Below are 20,198 nucleotides of genomic sequence, written 5' to 3' on the forward strand. Positions count from 1 at the left end.
TGCAAACAATCACTGTGTATTTAAGTGATTGTTTTCATAAAGGCCAATCCTGAGTAGATCGCGTGGAGGGTTAATATACATCTTTCAGGAAATCAAGTTCTAACTTATATTTATGTCTCTCCTTTGCAGAATTCACATGCCCCCCAGTTTAGTTTTCTTGACATCTTCCCCAGAGTCACCTGCAGACCTCCCAAAGAAGTGATAGCCATGGAGCTGAGCCCTGAGAGAAGCTTCAGAGAGCCTGGAATGGACGAGAGAGAATTCCGCAGTACCACTTTCCAAAGACCTTACCAATATTTGAAAAGATTCCATCAAAAACAAAACCTAGAGACATTTCAATACCAAGCAGGCTCTGTTGAAGGTACCCTAGGGGAGTGCATCCAGCACCTCCTCATATATTGTGGGGTCATCAACCCCTCCTGGTCAGAGCTCCAGAACTTTGCTCGGTTCCTCAACTGTCAGCTCAAGGACTGTGAGGCCTGTATGTTCTGTAATCCAGGCTTTACTGGATTTACACTACCAGGCTTCAAGAATTTTGTGGTCACCTTCATGATCTTCATGGCAAGAGACTTTGCCACACCAACGCTTCATATCTCTGACCAGAGCCCAGGGAAGCACATGGTCACCATGGATGGGGTTGATGAGGAAGAGCTCACCCCTTTCACTCTCTGGAGGAGGTGGGAATCAGAGCCTCACCCATATGTGTTCTTCAATGGTGACCACAAGACCATGACATTCATAGGCTTCCATCTTCGGCCCAATGAGAATGGCAGCGTTGATGCCATCAACCATCTCAATGGGGAGATAATCAGGAAAGATGTCATGACAAAAGAACTATACAAGGGGCTGTTGCTTCAGAGGGTGCCCTTTAATGTTGACTTTGATAATCTGCCCAGACATAAGAAACTCTTGAGACTCTGCCAATCACTAGGAATTCCTCAGGCCCTTGATCCCGATGAAACATATGAGCTTACAACAGACAACATGCTCAAGATTCTGGCCATTGAGATGCGATTCCGCTGTGGGATCCCAGTTATCATCCTGGGAGAAACAGGCTGTGGGAAAACCAGGCTCATTAAATTCCTTTGTGATCTGTGGCGTGCTGGTACCCAGACTGAGACCATGAAGTTGGTCAAGGTTCATGGAGGAACAACCACAGCCATGATCCACTCCAAAGTCTTGGAGGCTGAGAAAACTGCCTTATATAATAAAGACCAACACCAGCTGGACACCATCTTGTTATTTGATGAAGCCAACACAACAGAAGCCATAAGCTGTATTAAGGAAATCTTGTGTGACCAAACCATGGATGGCAAGTCCCTGGAGAAGGACTCAGGCTTGCACATAATAGCTGTCTGCAACCCTTATAGGAAGCACTCCCAGGAGACCATCTGCTGTTTGGAGTCAGCTGGTTTGGGGTACAGGGTCAGTGCAGAGGAGACAGCAGATAGGCTGGGCTCTATTCCCCTCAGGCAGCTGGTGTACCGTGTCCATGCCCTGCCCCTGAGCCTGATTCCTCTGGTGTGGGACTTTGGGCAACTGAATGACACTGCTGAAAAGCTCTACATCCAGCAGATTGTGCAGAGACTGGTGGATCATGTCAGGATCAGTGAGGACGAGACTCATGTGATCACAGAAGTGCTCTCTGTCTCTCAGAGGTTCATGAGGAACACTGAAAGTGAGTGCAGTTTCGTCATCCTCCGGGATGTGGAGCGCTGTGTGAAGGTGTTCACATGGTTTCATGGCCACAGCGAGATGCTCTTGGTGAAGCTGAACACCTTTCTCTGTGAGACCAGAGTCAGCAAAAATAACTTCAGGAGAGACCCCGTCCTCTGGTCCCTGGTGATGGCTGTGGGGGTCTGTTACCACGCCTCCCTAAAGGAGAAGGAGTCCTACCGCAGAGCCATTTGCAGGTATTTTCCAGAACCATATGACAACAGTGGGGTCATCCTGGACGAGATCACGCATGCACAGGATCTTTTCCTGAGTGGGGTGCCTCTGAGGAAAACCATAGCCAAGAACTTGGCTCTGAAGGAAAACGTCTTCATGATGATCATCTGCATTGAGCTGAAGATACCCCTATTCCTTGTGGGAAAGCCTGGCACCTCCAAATCTCTTTCCAAGACCATAGTTGCAGATGCCATGCAGGGCCAGGCCGCGCACTCCGCTCTCTTCCGCAGCCTGAAGCAGCGGTGTCGTTCCAGTGTAGCCCCCACTGCACCCCACAGGGCATCATAAACACTTTCAAGCAGTGTGCTCGCTTCCAGCAGGGGAAGGACCTGCAGCAGTAGGTGTCTGTGGTGGTGTTGGATGAGGTTGGCTTGGCAGAAGATTCCCCCAAAATGCCCCTGAAGGCTCTGCACCCACTGCTGGAAGATGGGTACATTGAAGGTGATCCTGCCCCCCATCAGAAAGTCGGCTTCATAGGTATTTTCAACTGGGCTCTCGACCCTGACAAGATGAACCGGGGCATCTTTGTGTCCCGCGACAGCCCCAGTGAGAAGGAGCTCATAGAGAGTGCCAGAGGGATCTGCTCTTCAGACAGCCTGGTGCAGGACAGGGTCCGAGGGTACTTCGCTCCTTTTGCCAAGGCCTATGAAACAGTGTGCAGCAGGCAGAACAAGGAATTCTTTGGGCTTCGCGACTACTATAGCCTCATCAAGATGGTCTTTGCCACCGCCAGAGCATCTAACATGAAGCCTTCTCCACAGGATATTGCACAGGCAGTCCTTCGGAACTTCAGTGGCAAAGATGACATCCCTGCTTTGGACATCTTCATGGCCAGTTTACCTGAGGCCGGGTGTGTGGAAGAGGTCAGCACCCTGGAGCTCATCAAGCAGAACATTTGTGGGAGTATGCAGAACATATTGCCAGCAGTAGGGGAACCGGAAGAAGCTGAATCCCGCTACTTGCTCATACTGACCCAAAACTATGTGGCCCTGCAGATCCTGCAGCAGTTATTCTTCAGTGAGGACCAGCAGCCCGAGATCATCTTTGGTTCCAGTTTTCCCTGGGACCAGGAGTACACCCAGATCTGCAGAAACATCAACCGGGTGAAGATCTGCATGGAGACTGGCAAGATGGTGGTGCTGCTGAACCTGCAGCACCTCTATGAGAGCCTGTACGATGCGCTCAACCAGTACTACGTCTACCTCAGGGGCCAGAAGTACGTGGACCTCGGGCTCGGCACCCATCACGTCAAGTGTCGGGTCCACCCTGACTTCCGTGTGATTGTCATTGAGGAGAAAAATGTGGTGTACGAGCAGTTCCCCGTGCCCCTCATTAACTGGGTGGAGAAGCACTACCTGGACCTCAGCTTGGTGCTGCAGGGGTGGCAGAAGAGCATTGTGCAGGAGCTCATGCAGTGGGCAGAGCAGTTTGCTGACGTGAAGGCCCATCAGTTCCTGGCTGGGCACAAGTACAGCCCTGCTGACGTCTTCATCGGCTACCACTCTGATGCCTGTGCCTCTGTGGTACTGCAGGCTGTGGAGAGGCAGGGCCCTGGGGACCTGACACAGGAGCTGTATCATAGAGTATCTGAGGAGGCCCAGCTGATCCTGCTGGACTGTGCCACACCAGATGCTGTGGTGCGGCTGAGCACCTCCACACTAGGTTCATTTGCTGCACAGACCCTGTCCCAGGAATACTGGAACAAGCAGCAGCACCACTCCTTTGCAGATTTCCTCCAGGCCCAACTTCACAATGCGGACCTGGAGCGCCACGCCATCTTCACAGAGGTGACTGCCCCCATAGCCTTTCCTTTTTCTTTCTCCCAAGAGCCCTTGCTCTCTGGTGCCAGAAGGTCTCAACTCCATTTAAGGCACTGTTCAGAAGGAAAACCAGTATGTCCCCTCCATGTTAGGCAAAACGAGGATAAGTCCATTTTGGTCTCTCTCACCTGTTTGTGAGCAGAGCTCTTTTCTGACAGCAGCACTGGGCACAATGTTCACTTCCCAGAGTGCTGGGCCCACCCGGGTTATAAGTGATTGGCCTGCTTCTCATTCTTGGACAGCTTCTCATAATGGACGAGGTTGGTTCTCCTTAAAAGACACTGGCCCGCTGTGAGGGCTGGCTGTGTATGTGTCAGAGGCAGAGGGATCCTTGGAGCACAGGTGTTGAGTCTGAATTTGCATCTGTGCAGGAGACCAGGAAGGGACTGCTGACAGAGCTTGAAATTCAAGCTGTGAGTGCTGGGTTGTGGGGATGGGATAGGTGGAGAGACATGTGGAGGGCCTTGTGGATAGCCTTGAGCTTGGTCTTGACTGCACAGAGAGGAGCTATGAATGAAAGTGTACGTAGACATGCCCCAATGACTGGGTGATGGAAAGACAGTGGAGTAAGAGAGTGACATTGAGAGGATAGATCTGTCAGGAAGTTCTGGCATGGTGCAAACTGCAAATGGTTAGCTGGCAGCATGGGTGGGCTGATCATCAATTCCATGGAGGGTGGCAGGAGGTGGAGGACAGCCTTCTTGAGCTCACTGTCGCTTTGTGCTATCATCATGGAGTTCCCAGGAAGGAACGATGGGTTTGGGAGCCAGTGGTGACATCTGTTTTGAATAGGTTTGGATGTCTGCTGTGTGGTTGGATGTAGGAATAGGAAACTTGTCAGTAAGGACAGGCCCAGAGAAGGGGACGAGATCCAGGTGGAGTGACACATGCCTATAATCCCAGTGGCTTGGGAGGCTGAGGCAAGAGTATTGAGAGTTCAAAGCCAGCCTCAGCAACTTATGGAGGCCCTAAGTAACTTAGCAAGTCCCTGTCTCGAAATAAAAACTAAAAGGAAGGGTTGGGTTATTGCTCAGTGGTTAGACATCCCTGCATTAAATCCCTGGTACAAAAAAAAATGGGGTCTGGAGAGCTTATGTGCCTGATGATGTCTGGGTTTGCACTATGGGGTGTGGTCCATGGCAGAGAATGGAGAATTACTGAGGGGAGGGAGCATTGCCAGTGGATAACTCCTGAGAGCATGAAATAAGATTACAAGAAGAAATGGCATTGTTCTGAGCCCTAAAGGATCAGGAGGCTCCCAGGTAGGGAAAAAAGCAAGAAGAGAGACATTGACCTCTCAGGAGGAGATCAAAGCATCTTTTAGTCAGGGCAAGTCTTCTCTCGGCCATCTGTTGACCCTGGAGGTTCTGCTTGCCTCAGCCACTCCTTGTATATAAAAACTGCTCTGGGTTGGGCTTCTTTCTGTCTGAGTGCCCACTGGCCCTGGGTTCTGACCTGGTGCTCTGTGCTCTTACTTAAATTCAGCTGATTGCTTGTGTGCCCATTTTGTAGGTCACCACCTTCTCCAGACTGCTGACGAACTGTGACTGCGAAGCTCTAGGGGCAGAGGTGAAGGGCCCTAAGTCTGTGATCCTGTCACTGCAGCAGTTTGACACTGAGTACTCATTCCTCAAGGAAGTCCGGTGAGGTGCCCTGCCTGCCCATCACCTTTGGCCCCTGCCCTGGGAACATGGTATCGCATGCCAGGGTGTGGTAACCACTTGTAAGGAACTCTGAGTACTATGGAGGCTCATTGCTCAGCCTCCTGGTATGCCCCTCTGGCCCCAGTTGTAAGACAGCTGTGTCCGTCTGTCTCCTGAGCACTGTGTGGCCCTTTTCTTCTCCATTGGATTGCATCCTCACCTTGTGGAGGGAGACCCCACCTGGATGCTGGGTTCTGCATGGCCTGTGTTTCCCTTCACTTTGTGGAGTGTTATGATCCATGTTTTTGTTTGTTTTGTTTTTTGCTTGTGCTGGGGATTGAACCCAGGGCTGCTCTACCACTGAGCCACATCCCCAGCCCTAATTTTTATTATTATTAATTCTGAGATAGGGTCTGGCTGTGTTGCTGAGGCTAGCCTGGAACTGGTGACCCTCCTACCTTAGCCTCCTGAGCTGTGGCTGCCCATGTTTTAGGACAGAGGACTCACTTGGGTGATTCTCTTTTCCTTTCAGAAGCAGCTTAATGAAGACAGACAGACATAAAATCCTCATTGTCCAGATGGATTTTGATGATGGCACTCACAGTGCTCAGCTCATTGCATCAGCTAAGTATGTTCTCAGTAGTTTTCTAGAAAAACATAGGAAGCCAAAATCTCCCCAGGACATCCTGAAGAATTTTTTCCATGAAAACAGTGTGGAAATAAGAATGACTCTCCCTCCCAGCTCCTGACATGGGCTAGAGAAGCTAGAGAGTAAAGGATGAAGGAAAAGGCCAGTAATGGCACAGAAATTGTGGAATGCTAGACCTATCAATAATGGAATTTTTGTAGTGTTTAGGAGAATGTGTTAAAGCTGTGTGTGCAGTCATTTACAGTCCTTTTTTGATCATTTTGATTTTGAATCACATAATTAAAATTAAAGTTCAGTCTGAGATGTAGCTTGGTGGTACAGCACTTGCCTAGCATGTCTGAGGCCCTAGGTTTGATCCCCAGTACTGCCTAAAAAAAAAAGAAAAGAACTTATCATAAGTTTAAGGGCAGTAAGACTATATAAATAAATTAATATTTATTCAACATTTTTGTGGTGTTCATAAATCTGTTGCTTTCATAATTGCTGTGTTCTGTTACCTCATGTAATTAAGAGTGACTTCTGCCCCTTTCAAGCACTGGGAGCCTAGTACAATTTAAGGCCCAGCCAGATCCTATAGGGAGGTGATCTGCGGCCACTGGGTGTGCAAGGGCCACCGTACCACACTGTACTTTCTCAAAATGGGAAGGCCAGTAAGCCCCAACCTCTGGCATGTGGGTGCCCTGAGACCTGCAGGGCGGGTGGGGATTCTGATCATCAGTGAGAGGCAGGAAGTGATCCTGCCAATTGGAAGCCACCCTTCTCCTCTCGTGAGAGATGTGGTGGCCCCTGGAATTGTGTGGAATGTGGTAAAGCCCCAACAGCTCCTGGGACACGGCAGCCATCTCACACCTTAGCTTTTGCTCCATTGCTTGCTTTGTTTTGATTTTTGTTTTCTCAATAGGTATTCTGCTATTAATGAAATCAACAAAATACAAGGAACTCAGGGCTGCGTCTTCTTCTATTTCATCACAAAACTGTCCCGGATGAGGAATAGAGCATCCTACATGGGATTCCATGGAGGTAGGGCCGCAAGATGAGTGACTGTCTTTAAGTATGTCTGAGCTGCCTCTTGGGGTCCCATGCTGCATCTAGGTTAGACACCAACCCCATCTGTCTCTGGGCTTCTCTGGGCTCACTGTTCACAGCCATCGCTCTGGGACTTGCTGCTGCTGTGTCAGCATGGCCTGATCTACCTCAGGAGTGCATGGGACACACTCCTGTTCCCACTCTTCATTATACAAATGACTCAGAGATCTTCCCCTTTCACACCAGCCCTAGTGCTGACTCCTTTGCCTGCTCCTGGGAAAGTACTGTGTTCAAATCAGCCCATCCCTTTTTTTGTGGAAGGTCACCGGTTGGCTTATGTAAGACAATTGGTATTTTGGAAAGAGGGAAACAAGTTTAATAATTTTATAGATGGAAAGTCAAACTGTCAGCACCTTGCAGCACTTTCTAATTATGGGACAGTAAGTACGGTAAGATGAACGTAAAGAACTGTGAACAGGATCCATGGAGACTTTGCATGACTATATAAATCAGCCTCAACACCCATGTTGATGGTGAGTGTGCTGATGTGATGTAGGGTGTCTGATGGGTTTTGGTGTGTTTGGGGATGTAGGCTTTGAGGTGCCAATCATCACTCTGACAGTAGTGTGATTGAGCATCTGGACAGAGGTGTGCCCCTACTCATGACACACAAGAAGAAAGCAGAAAGATGTGAGAAGACTTGGTGGCTTTGTTCTTCACAGGGCTGTGGCAGTCTGTGCACATTGATGACCTCCGAAGGTCCACAGTCATGGCTGCTGATGTGACTAAGCTGCAGAGTGTCACCATCAGCCAGCTGTTCATGCCAGGAGGCAGCCCAAAGTGTGAGTTGCAAGGTGACAGACTGCAGAGGTGGGGGCCGAAAGGCAGGTGAAAGGTGCCAAGTTAGGCAGCCTCCTGTGAAGCTGGAGTCAGGGCTGCCACATTTGAGTCACCTTTGAGTCTTGGCACCTGCCTGCAGCAGGAACTCAGAATGTGGCACTGAACTGCCTGGCTCATGGTCAACATAACCAGAGCCTTGGGAAGGCCAAGGAGCAGCATCTAGTGTATCAGCTGGTGTGCTGTGGGTCATGTGCCAGCCCTTAGCTCAGGCTGTGGGGCACCTGACTAGTGGATGATGGATGTCCCTTCAACTGGAGCTGCCACTGAAGCTTGGGACAGGAAATCCTGGTGAGGCTCAGCCTAGGCACAGACCTGATACTACCCACCCCCTTCCTTCTCCAAGTGGTGACTTGATTGTGTTCCCTTCATTTGCAGTGAAAGGCAACCAGGAGGAGGTGATGGAGGCAGAGACCAGCAAGTCAGGGGAGGTGGCAGAAATGGAAATGGAAAAGGAAGTTTCTGAGGAGATGGAATGGGATACTGCGGACCTGCGGGGCAGTGAAGTGAGTTCTCCTCTGTTCCCCTGTTGGCTGCAGGTGGCTGATCTGGAGAAGCACAGGCAGCTGTGCCAGCGTCAAACTGAGTCTTGCCTTCTCTTTATGCTGGAAGTGTAGGGGACAAGATCTGCCTTTCCCTTCTTTATGAAGGCTCTTAGTTAGCTCTAGGAGCTGTCCCTCAACTACTGGCCAAATTCAAGATGTCAGCCATCACCTTGCCAGTGGTCCTCTGGGGGTTGGGCAGTACACAGGTATCAGCCGGGTGAGGTCAGTAGGTCAGCTTCACCATGGAGATTGGTCACTGTTGATTTGGGCAGGTGGACACCAGGCCACCTTCTCGTGTGGGTAGCGTAGCTTTCACCCACCCTGGACATGGCAGCAGCAGGCGATGTGCTGTCTCCCTTGGCAGGCACAGGTCCTGGACACCACCAGACTGCTGAGGAGCTGTGTGCAAAGTGTCGTGGGGATGCTCAGGGACCAGGAGAGCTGCCCGCGCAACATGAGGAGAGTCACCATCCTCCTCAGCCTCTTGAACAGGGATAGTGTGTGCAGTGGTATGAGTCATGTCCCTGCTTCTCATCCTAGTCCAGCAAGCCCTTCCTGAGCAGTGGGAATCAGTTGGCTGAGTATGGAGAGCTGCCCTTCTAGGTTTCTGTGGCTTGGCAGATGCAGCTGGCATAGCGGGAATCTCAGGACATCTCATGAATTCTGCTCTAGAGGTGGCCTGGCCAGAGGACTTGTAGCTTCCCTCTGCGGGAGAACTGGTCAAGTAGCACAGCAGAGCCTCCAATTTGGTGCCCACAGGTGGACCAAATTATGTCCTTTCTGCCTTTTCACAGCCGCGTTCTTGCGGATATCTAAGATGCGCCTCTCCTTCCTTCTAAAGAAGCAAGAAGAGAACCAGCTCTGCAGTCTGAAGGAGTGGGTGGGGTGAGAGGCTGCAAACCAGGATGCGCTCCAGGAGGCCGGCACCTTCAGGTACTGCAAGCAGTGGGCAGTGCAGGGACCTACTATACCATCCCAGGGGAAGGAGCACACCAGGTGTTTCTTTCTCCATCTGTGCGGGGGGCAGAGCTATGTTTTTGCTCCAAGAGCCCAAAACAGACCTGGATGGTGGGCATGTGTGGGTTATTGGCCATGCAGGTGGTGGTCCTAGGGTGTTTATTGGCCACCTGGATGTTGGTCTTGGTGGATTGTTGGCCACCTGAATGGTGGTCATGGGGATGGTTGGCTTCCTTTCTCTGATTTTGTGTCCTTAACTTTTTTCATAATAGAAAACTTTAAAAAAAATTGTTCTCAGGATGTTTGCCAGCATGTCATAAACCAAAGCCAGGTTTGCCATTCAAGGTTATTGAAATTGAGATGGTTATGTGCAGGGAAGTAACAGAAATTATCTTCCCATCCCTACAGCTTGAAGTAACAGCAAGTACAAAAATAGGACCCAGGAGTGTCATTTATTATCTGTAATCATTTATTATCCTGTAATACCATGATCCTTTTCTTCAGACTTGAGACAACCTTTGAGGAGCCTGTGCTATGGGGACAGGAGGGTTGCTCAGGGTCTGAGATGGAGGGTCTGAGGGTCTGAAACCACCTGTTGGCAGGATGATCTTAGGCCACTGAGGTTCTCCAGGTCCCTCCAGCTCTGCCCTTCTGACCCCCTGGCTCCAGGCCTGCTGCACCACGTGGCCCACAGGGGGAATGTTGGCGAAGGCAGAGTCCTGGGAGGCCAGGGCCCATGGGTGCTGGCTTCCTCACCACAGGAAGTTTTCTGTTTCAAGTTCGCTCTGCAGTGCTCCTTGACTTCTTTCCTAGTTACATTATCTGAAGGAAGTTTGTGAGCCCAGAAACTGAACATGCTTTTGTCTCCCTGAATGGTCTGTCTCCCTTTCCTAGCACATGTCCAAGCCATGTCCCATCGCCCCTTTGCCACTGTTGCTCTGGTCTTGCTGGGTTTGCCAGCCTCCCTTTTCACTGCCCCAAGGTCTCCACAGCACCCGAGACCAGTTTCTTCCCCGTGGTCACCAGCAACACCCAAGAACAACTGGACCTGTTTGCATGGTACCCTCAATGCTCATTTCTGAGGCTGGCAGGATGTCATGACACTTCACCAGCACTGTGTGTCCGGGACTTAATGTCACATACCCTTGGGGCTAGATAGCCAGCCTCCTTGGAGTCCTTTAGGCCAGGAGTCCTCTGGTTTTTAGTTCATCATGTTATGCAGCCTGTTGCCTTCTTTTTTTTTTTTTTTCTGATTCTCAAGTTGTTTTAAATTTGGTCTCTTGGAGACCCTCTGTGGTGACTGTTACTCTGGAGCACTTTTCAGGGCTCTCAGCTGCTTCGGCCCAGGGCCCCTTTCACCGCCTCCCCCACATCCATTGTGTGTGTTCTAGTCTGGGGTCTTAAGTCAAGGTCATTGTCCTTGCCTAATGGATTTTTTTTTTTTTTTCTCAGTAGATGTTTTTAAGTTATCTCTAGAATCCTGTGTACTATATATCCAGAAAAAAAAATTCCCTACAAAGGGCTTCACTTTTTTCCCCCAAAACAAATATTTATTAATTCTTGTCTTTTATCATGAGTAAAAAATATATCATTTTAGCATGAACGTGAGATGTAGTTAATTCAACCAATTAAGCACTGTCAGTCTAAAGTACTCAGGGTTAGTTACAGAAACACCTATAAGAAAAGCCGAATTCTAGATAAACATATTTTCTTATTTAACTTTGTATCAAATTTAGTTTGATCTCTTCATCTTTATTATATTTTATCTATAGCTACTTTTTTTTCCTTAAAATATTCATTTAATTTTTTTTAGTGAAGTTGGTCCTTATTTGATTTGTTTATAGAACCTAGTAGGCTTGTTCTGAAAAAAAATTATATAAAAATGCAGCAAATATTTCTTCACCTTTTCAAGGCACTAGTTACTGTTATTAGATGTAGAATTAAGTTCTATCCAGTCCTGCTAACTAATCTTAAGACAATTGCATTTGTGAATCTCTTGTACTTAAAAGTGATAGAAACTTCAATTTGCAACCCTGGCTTGTAAGCTAGATGGCTTGTTGACACAGAGGAAGGAGGTGTCAAGAACAGCACTGGCTGTGATACTGAGCCACTGTCCCCTATCCCCTGTCCCACTCTGCTGCAGGCATACCCTTTGGAAGCGAGTCCAAGGCACAGTCACGCCTCTGCTGGCCAGCATGATCTCTCTCATCGACAGAGATGGCAACCTCGAGCTTCTGATCAGACCAGACTCACCAGCCTGGGCCCGGGACCTGTGGATGTATCTTTTTAGTAACACTAAGTTGCTGAACATTCCGCTTGTGATGAATAACATAAGGTGAATGAAAATCCACACGTCACCCTCAGTAGCTTGAGAATGTAGGCTCTGTTTTCCAAGGAACGTTTAGCCAGCTCCTTCTACATCCTAGAGGCCATGGCATGCTGCAGGCCTTTGTTCCATCTCCTCTCTCCTTATTTTCTTCTCTCAGGGCACCTGTGATAGCTCAGAAAGCCGGGTTAGACTCTGTGTGCAGTGGGGACATTGCCCTTTGGAAAGAATATGTCCTTAATCATGTTCATGTTCCATTATGCATGATCTCTCTCATCGACAGAGATGGCAACCTCGAGCTTCTGATCAGACCAGACTCAGTATCCCTGTTTTGTGCGGGGCCTTCCCAAGTTTCCTGTTCAGATTGCAGGGACTTCAGTTCTGGAATGTAGGCCAATAAGGTGCAAGGGAGGGACAGGCGCAGGCACTGGAGACCTGGTTCTGCCTGAGGCTTTGGGCCCCTCCTAGGCCCTGCATAGGTGGCCTGCTTTCATTCTATCTATAAACAGGGGTTATGAGGTAGCCCACCAGTTCTTGTTCAGCAGGAGTCCTGGCCATAAAAGGAGACAGCAACTGTCTATGCAGCCTTGTTTTATTTTGATGTGGTGCAGGGGATGGAACCCAGGGCCTTACACATGCCAGGCAAGCATTCTACCATGGAGCCACCTCTGGCCCATAGCACCTTCACCTCTCATTCACCTCACCTCACTGCAGATCCAAGAGTGAGATGTCCTCCATCGTGATGCAGAACTATATGAGCCTTCCCGAGGGTGCTTGCAACAGTGTCCCCTTCAGCTGGAGAATCAGGGACTATGTGGAAGAGCTCTGGGTCCAGGCCCAGTACATCATAGATGTAAAAGGTGAGACCTGCTCAAGATGGGCCCAATGCAGCCCTGGTGAAGCAGCCTTTATCCACAAAGACACTGCCTGACCATCAGTGGGCAGACAGCAGCCAGCACCTGGTAAATTCTGGGACTTGTAGTTTTCACACTTTGCATGTGGAATAGGCTCAAGTTCATGTCCTGCCTTCATTTTGAAATTTCTGCTGAAGGAGTGAGAGTCATCAGGAAGTCAGAAGCCTGTAAGTCACACCATCAAGTGAGCCTGTGAGGTGATTTAGTAGTGTACTGACCAGCAGGCTGGTGAACTGGAGCATGTTCCAGCAGGGACGGGGCTTGCTACCTGCTGCAAGTTGACCATTCCTGTCCTGAGGCTCAAACCCAGGAAAGGTCCCCTTTAAGCTTTCTCAGCAAATTCTAGCAATGAAAGTGTGTCCCCTTCTTCCATGCTAAACCGTTCATCCATCCTGAGTCACACAAGCTAGAGAGTGTGTGCTTTGCTGTCACTTGCTGGGGGCTGAGTTTGACCATAGTCATTCCAGAAAAGCCAATGGTAGGGCTGTTTTTGGAAGTCATCTTTCATGTACACATGAACTCATCTTTTCAACATTTACTTAGAGAACCAGTATGTTCAAAGTGAACTTGTTTTCCTGGGTCTGTATTCTGCTGCATATCCTAAACCAATGTGAAGCAGTCTGTTCCCTGCTGAGAGGGTGTTTCTTCACCTGGGGCAATGCCCTACCCAACCCTGCTGGTCCAGCAGAGTGTGCAGCTGGGAGCCAACTCCCCATCTGCTGGAAGGCAAATCTCCCTGGTTGGCATAGTCTCTGGCCCCAGCCCTGATGAATAGCCCACTCAGTCCTGATTCCCTAGGAACCCGGGGTTACTAGAGCCCATTACACTGAACAGTTGTGCAGCACAAAACTCAGATTCCCTCAGATATTTTTTTCTTGTTGGGGCTAACATGGCCTAAATTGAATGTTGATCCTGCCTTTTTTTCTGTGTCCCCTAGTCTATACATCCACCACTCTCTAGTCCCATAAGGCAACCAATATCACTTTGTCTCTGAGTCACCCACAGGGGCTGCTCTAGCCTATGGCTCTCCTTCCTGGGGAGCAAGCTTCTCTCAGCTTGTGGCTTCAATTGTCTCAAGCCACTCTGGCTTCCTCCCTGCAGGACGGTCAGATAAGTTAGTAGAAATCTTCCAGCAGACTCCCCTGGGCATGTTTCTTGCCAAGCTCCCTGGAGAGCAGCAGCAGGAGCTGGTTCAGTGCTACTTGAGGGACTTCTTGCTCTTCACCATGAGAGTGTCCACCTGGGAGGAGCTGAAGGTAGGTATCCACTCAAGGTCATGTGTGGAAATTGCATGGTCTGGACTGGGGGCAAACATGGGAACTCAGCTTTTGAGAGCTAGTGCTAGGTTCATCTGTGCTACCATGTAGGTTCATCTGCACTTGTCAAGTGCCAGGCATTCATTAGAACAGAATGAAGCCATGCAGAACACTAGGCTGAGAATGTCCCCTGAGCTTCTCAGAACACAGGGCCAATCCTCATCACTCCCCAAGGCCTCCAGGAATGCACATTCTAGTAACTTGAGAAGCTTTCCAGATTCCTTGTATCACCCCTCTTGAAATTGTTGAGTTTCTCTTGACAAAATTAAGATAAATATGTAACTGATCTCTTAAGGTAAGAATAATAAGTGAAATTCAGTGGAAAGATTAATAGGTTTTGTTTTTGGTGCTGGGGAGAAAACCTAGAGCCTCAGTCCCATCAGGCAGGTGCTTACTGCAGAGCCAGAGCCCAGCCCAAGATGGAAACTCAGCTGCCTGGTAGTCACACGCAGAACAGAAAAAGAAGATGGAGAATATGAGAGAATATACTCTAGCCAGCATGACGAAAGGTTAGTGAGGAGTTTGCGGAGAAGGAGCAGAATATACTCTTATTTTTAAAATGGGTAGAAGTCACAAGCAGGTACACAGGGTGTAATTGTGCAAGTTTCTAGAAAGCTTTGCTCACATGCTTAGCCCTACCAGTGACTCAAGAGAACATATAGAGTCTCTAGATGCCAGTTGTACCTGCTCATCTGGCAAAACTGAGTTTTCAAAAAGAAGGGAGGGCTTACAGGCTTCCTGGGCAGATGCTGAGCAGTGGTCACATGGCAGGGTGATTGGAGAGCCTGCCCCCCCCCCCCCCACCGCTACTCATCAGAGGCCAGGTAGGTGCTCACAGCAAGGTTTTCCTGCTTTTTGTCTGATTATGAAGAATTAGAAACAATTTAAATGCCCAATAAATGAAGAAGGGACAAATTATAGTATGTCCATTTTAAAATGGTTGTTTGCAACCGTTGAAAAACAATGTTTGCACAGATAATGAGTGATAGAGGATTCTCATAATCTAATCTTGAGTGGAAAAAAATCAGGAACACAGTGATCTTGATTTGAGAATGATTCTGAGGAAAGGCACAGCTCGGAAAATGGCTAGAGGCTCTACTGAAAAGCAATTGAAAGATAGGAAGTCTGGGTTGTAATTCTCTTTTTTGTGATTTTTGAATAGTTCTGATTTCCCACAGGAAAACATCTCTTTATAATTTAAAAATTCATACTGAAAACCTTTCAAAACCCCAGTTTCTGCAGATGGCTCTGTGGTGCTGTGTCTGTGAGCTGCGAGCAGCCTCAGAGAGGCCCGAGGAAGGGCTCTACCTGCTGTGGGTGCACCTGGCCTATCAACATTTCAAGACCCGGCTGCACAACTTCTCCAGAATCTTGACTATCCACCCACAGATTCTACAGAGCCTCTCTGAAGTTGTACAGAAGCACGACATGGCTGGCAGTGAGATGGTACAGCCCCCCTCGGGAGGCGCCTGTCCCCAGGAGCACAAGGAGAGACCCTTTAGGGGCCTGGGAGTCAGCATAGCCCAGAGGTGTTGGGAAGAGCTGGCTAGTGCTTCCTGTCAAGACCCAAAGGAGCAGGTTATGAGCCTGGAATGCAAGGACACACTCTGCCAGGACCTCTGGTCTAAGGGGCCCTGTGGGGTCATGTGACCACTCTCCTCTTCCCACTAGATGTGTTGGCTGCAATGGCCTGTGCTAAAATGCTGATAAGAGACACCCTGAAGCCGAGTCCCAAGGCCTGGCTGCAGCTGGTGAAGAAGCTGTCCATACCACTGGAGCTTGTCTGCTCGGATGGGTACTTTCGAGGCAGTGGGAGCATAGCCAGAGCTGTCACTGTGGAGGTCAGGTGAGACCCAGAGCCCGACTCTCCCTGGCATGCTCGGCCTGTGATCATCAGTGGACTCCAGGTCCTGGCACACCTGGCAGCAGGGTGAGCAGGTGCTCCTGCCACGGGAAGGGCTCTTTGTGCACTCACTCTGCGCTTGATGAACCCTGTCAAGTGCCCGGCATCTCGTTAGATGCTTGAGAAAGAGGATAACCACATGCAGGGAGGCCATGGTGCCCCAGAGCCACAGAAAGGCAGGTTATTCAGCTGCACCTGGAGAACCACTGTGGTGGCAAGGAGCCATTAGAATGGACAGGGGCAGGCAGAGCAAGCAGAGGGGCAGGCCTTCAGGGTGGGGAGGGTCCCAACCTGTGCTATGCTGTGAGGGTCAAGAGGAACTCACTGTGTGCAGGATTATGAGAGAGTGAGCACAGAGGCTGAGCATGCTGAGATAGCAAAGTGAGACCCAAAGTCCTGCCTGCATGGAGAGCCGGGGGAGTGCTGAGGGCAGGGCTGGTGGATAATCCCTCCTGTCAGCTCGCCTTCCCGTGTTGCCTTACACCTGCCTTCTCATCCCCTCCTCCTGTCTCAGAGTTCTCTGTTGGAGCTGAGTGTGTAATACCCTCTTTTGACAGAACCCAGTGGAATCGTGTTTTCTCCATTGCACTCTTTGTGGAACACGTGCTCCTGGGGACCGGGAGCCAGATTCCTGAGCTGGGTCAGCTGGTGACCAAGTACGTCTTCTCACTAGACAAGGTGAGCACTGGGCATGTCTCTTGGTGGGATGCAGAGACATGTGTTGTTCATGAGTTTGCCCTGCCTGATTGCTGTATCGTGGCATGTCACTTAGGGATAATAATGACTATGTAGAACGGGACTTTTGCAGGAAACTTGCTTGTGGATGCTTTGCAAGAGCTGAAGAGTTAGGCTCCACCCACCTCCAAGCTGACCTAGAGCAGGCCAGCATCCTAGCCCTCAGGGACAAAGTCACCACCACCCTGAGCAGGGTGAAAGTGATGCAGGAGAATGCCACTGCAGTGGGGGACTTCAAAATACACGCAATTCATTGGACCACGGGAATAGAAAACCACTGAGCCTTTGCTCCCAACACCAGATAAAGCCAATGATAGCACAACCAGTGCCCCTCAGAGAAAGCCACCATCTCTGTGGCCAGGCTGTCTGGCAACAATGGTCACTCAGCACAACCAGATTCCCACCTCTTTCACCCCATGACCTGGGCTAGGGTAACTGTTGTGTGATCTCATCCTGTGGTTGGAATGCCATTGACCTCCAGAGTGCCCACTGTCAGGGTGTCTGAGAAAGGCCATTGTAGACAGGTATGCAGCCTTTGAAATGCAGGCGGGCACACAGGTAATAGATTGGCATACCCAGACTTGACCAGAATGTCAGAGGCCTTGTGACTGTTGTGATTGCTTTGAACTTTGGTGTTCACCAACTTATTTGAGGCCTGCTTTTACTTCTTTTGGATGTATAACTAGAAGGGGACTCACAGTATTAATTTATTAAATTTCTCTGTCTCTCTTTTTTTTTTTGTCCTGGTGATGGAATGCAGGGGTGCTCTACCACTGAGCTACATCTCAGCCTTTTTTTAAATTTTGAGTCAGGATTTGGCTAAATTGCTGAGACTTGCCTTGAACATGTGATCCTCCTGCCTCAGGCTTCTTTATCGCTGAGTATGTGCCACCTTGCCTAGTTCAGAGTTTTTTGTTTTGTTTTGTTTTGTTTTAAAAATGAAGAATTTTAATAAAATTTAATAATGAAGAAGTTTGTTTTTAATAATGAAGAATAATGTTTTAATAATGAAGAGCTTTTTTAGAATACTTTTATTTATTCCTTTATTTTATTGTGGTGCTCTGGATAGAACCCAGAGCCTCACACATTCTAGGCAAGTGCTCTACCACTAAGCTACTACCCCAGCCCTCAGAGGGTTTAGATATTCATTGCCATAATAGCTAGTGATGCTGAGCTCCTTTTCTTGTGCTTCTGAGGTATTTATGTATCTTTGGAGAAATGTCTTAAGTCCTTTATCCATTGCTGAGTTGGTTTGTTAATTAACAAATCAAATTTATCAGGATAATAAACACACATCATTTCCAGTTTGATCAATCCTGGGAATTCAAGGATGGCTAAAAAATATCTATGGATGTCATGAGTTATATAAGCTAAAAAATAGACTCTAAATAATAATTTCAAAAGGTAAAGAGAGCATTTGACAAAATGTATGATTTAGAAAAAATATACCCTCTGCAAAGTAGCAATAGGGAACTATTCTTACTTGTATAATGCCCTTATAGAACATCAGTACTAACACTGATACCCCGGGTTACCAGTGACAAGTTTTGCTTCCTTACATGGTGAAGTTTGAACATTAGAGAAACACGCAGAGGCAAGCATATAAAGCATATTTAAAAATGGGTAACATAGACTTCTCCCAGAAGACAGAAGGGGGCCATAGCCGGTATCCTGGTATCCCAAGAAGTGAGGGTGTTCTGCCTTTTTATATGTTCTAGGCTTCCTTTGTTCTCCTGTTCTCTTCTCCTTTATCTCTCTCCTTCCTGTGTAAGTGACTAGGCCCAGAAGATGCTTGGTGGGATGGCCAAAAGGTGAAAAGCAGATGGGCTGGAGGGGTCAAAGTGGAGTGATCTGGGCAGGAAGGGGGCTTAATTAAAACTCCCTATAGGGAGGGACAATCCCTGGGACAGGTTACCTTAGCAACATGTTGGAGCAGGGGCAGGTTATCTTGATGAGGGTGGAGGAAGTGTTCTGAAGGAATTAACATTTCAATCCTTCCATTCTCTGAATTGACCCATCAGCCTGTCTAATTCTGGCTTCAATATCATGCCTGACCACAAACTCTCAGAAACAGCCATTAAATCATTAAATTCACTATCCTGCATTGCTGAAGATGTGCATTTCTAAATGAGTGTCCTGGAGACACTTTGATTTATTTTGTGGTCCTCAGGTGGAACTCTGGGCCTCATTCATGCCAGGAAAGGGCTGCACCACCCAGCTGCTTCCCAGCCCAACTTCTTGTTTTTACTGAAGTAGACATACGCTAGACTGTTAGTACAGCACTCTTTAGAATCGTGAAAACCCAACTACACACTAAATATCCATTACTGGAAAGAGGTATCTGAAATATTCATGGGAGCTGCCATACAGTGGTTAATGCCAGTGATCTGCAGCTGATCTCCCAACCAGGAACTCACAGAATTGGGCCTGCAGTGGGGCCTCCCAGGCCACAGGGTTTAAAGGGCAGAATGGCACAGGACAATGGCAGGATGTTTACACAGGCACACAAGACCTCAGAGAAACTTAGGAATGTGGTTACCTGGGAGCGGAGGGGGGACACTTATTTAGAAAGGGCTGCCTGTGCTGCCACAACTGGATCTATGTGTTGTTACTTTAAAATATGATATAACCAGGGTGGCAGTACATACCTGTAGCCCAGCTCCTCAGGAGGCTGAGGCAGGAAGATGGCTTAAGTCCAGGAGTTTGAGAGCAGCTTGGACAACACAGCAAGACCCCATCTCTAAATAAGTAAATAAATAAAATAAGATCTAAAGCCAATATTACAAAAATGCTGAGGTCTCTCAGAGCTTAATGGTGTGTAGCAATGGTCATTACATTATTATCATTTAAAGTTTGAAATTAATCAAGAGAAGGGAAGGGGCAGACCTGAAAAGAAAAGGAAGGAAGAGGGAAAATTTAGACACTGGGAATTTGGTTCTTCCCTTTTAAAAGCAGCAGAGCCACAAAAAGATAAAAGGATGGGAAACTGCTAAGAATCCCTGACGCCTTGGGCTGCCCCAAGGCACAGCTGACCCCTGCCCCTCCTCGATGGGTGCCACCCCTCACCAGGCCTTTCTCCTCCAGTGTGTTCAAGAGAACTCTGACCTCAAGACCCACAGGCCCTTTGTGGCTGTGATGACCATTCTCTGTGAGTGCAAGGAGCAAGCCAGCAAGAGCCTGGCCAGGTGAGAGAGGGTCTGGGCTCCAGGCGAGAGGGATTGCTGCCCCTGGGGTGCTGGCATCTGCCTTGGAGCCCATCACCTGCTTGGATTTCAGGTTTGGAGTGCAGCCATGCCTCATTTGCCTGGGAGATGCTCAAGATCCTGTGTGTCTGCCCTGTGGCCATGTGTACTGCTTGCCTTGCATCAAGATCTGGCTCGTCTCCAGGCAAATGACCTGCCCCTACTGTTTAACTGTCCTGCCAGAGGAGTTCTCTATGACAGTTTCCCAAAAGCACAGGTAAAACACTTTTCTCTTTAAAAGTCTTCCTCTTTTTTCTGTCCTTTTTTCTCAAATA

At 48.6% G+C, this 20,198-nt stretch overlaps 1 protein-coding gene across 1 annotated transcript in view; it reads left to right on the forward strand.

Annotated features, from left to right (window-relative positions):
* LOC143638109 (E3 ubiquitin-protein ligase RNF213-like) overlaps positions 1-20,198 on the forward strand; it is a 62,459-nt gene that overhangs the window by 17,784 nt on the left and 24,477 nt on the right. The window contains 17 exon segments of the mRNA XM_077105622.1: positions 130-2,188; positions 2,191-3,737; positions 5,283-5,413; positions 5,946-6,041; positions 6,964-7,082; positions 7,811-7,942; positions 8,364-8,491; positions 8,895-9,039; positions 9,325-9,463; positions 11,631-11,822; positions 12,528-12,673; positions 13,829-13,983; positions 15,277-15,490; positions 15,709-15,889; positions 16,504-16,624; positions 19,766-19,866; positions 19,958-20,140. Of these exon segments, the coding sequence (XP_076961737.1) occupies positions 130-2,188; positions 2,191-3,737; positions 5,283-5,413; positions 5,946-6,041; positions 6,964-7,082; positions 7,811-7,942; positions 8,364-8,491; positions 8,895-9,039; positions 9,325-9,463; positions 11,631-11,822; positions 12,528-12,673; positions 13,829-13,983; positions 15,277-15,490; positions 15,709-15,889; positions 16,504-16,624; positions 19,766-19,866; positions 19,958-20,140 (5,789 nt within the window).

This window comes from Callospermophilus lateralis, chromosome 17, assembly GCF_048772815.1.
Source record: "Callospermophilus lateralis isolate mCalLat2 chromosome 17, mCalLat2.hap1, whole genome shotgun sequence".
Classification (NCBI taxonomy): Eukaryota; Metazoa; Chordata; class Mammalia; order Rodentia; family Sciuridae; genus Callospermophilus; species Callospermophilus lateralis.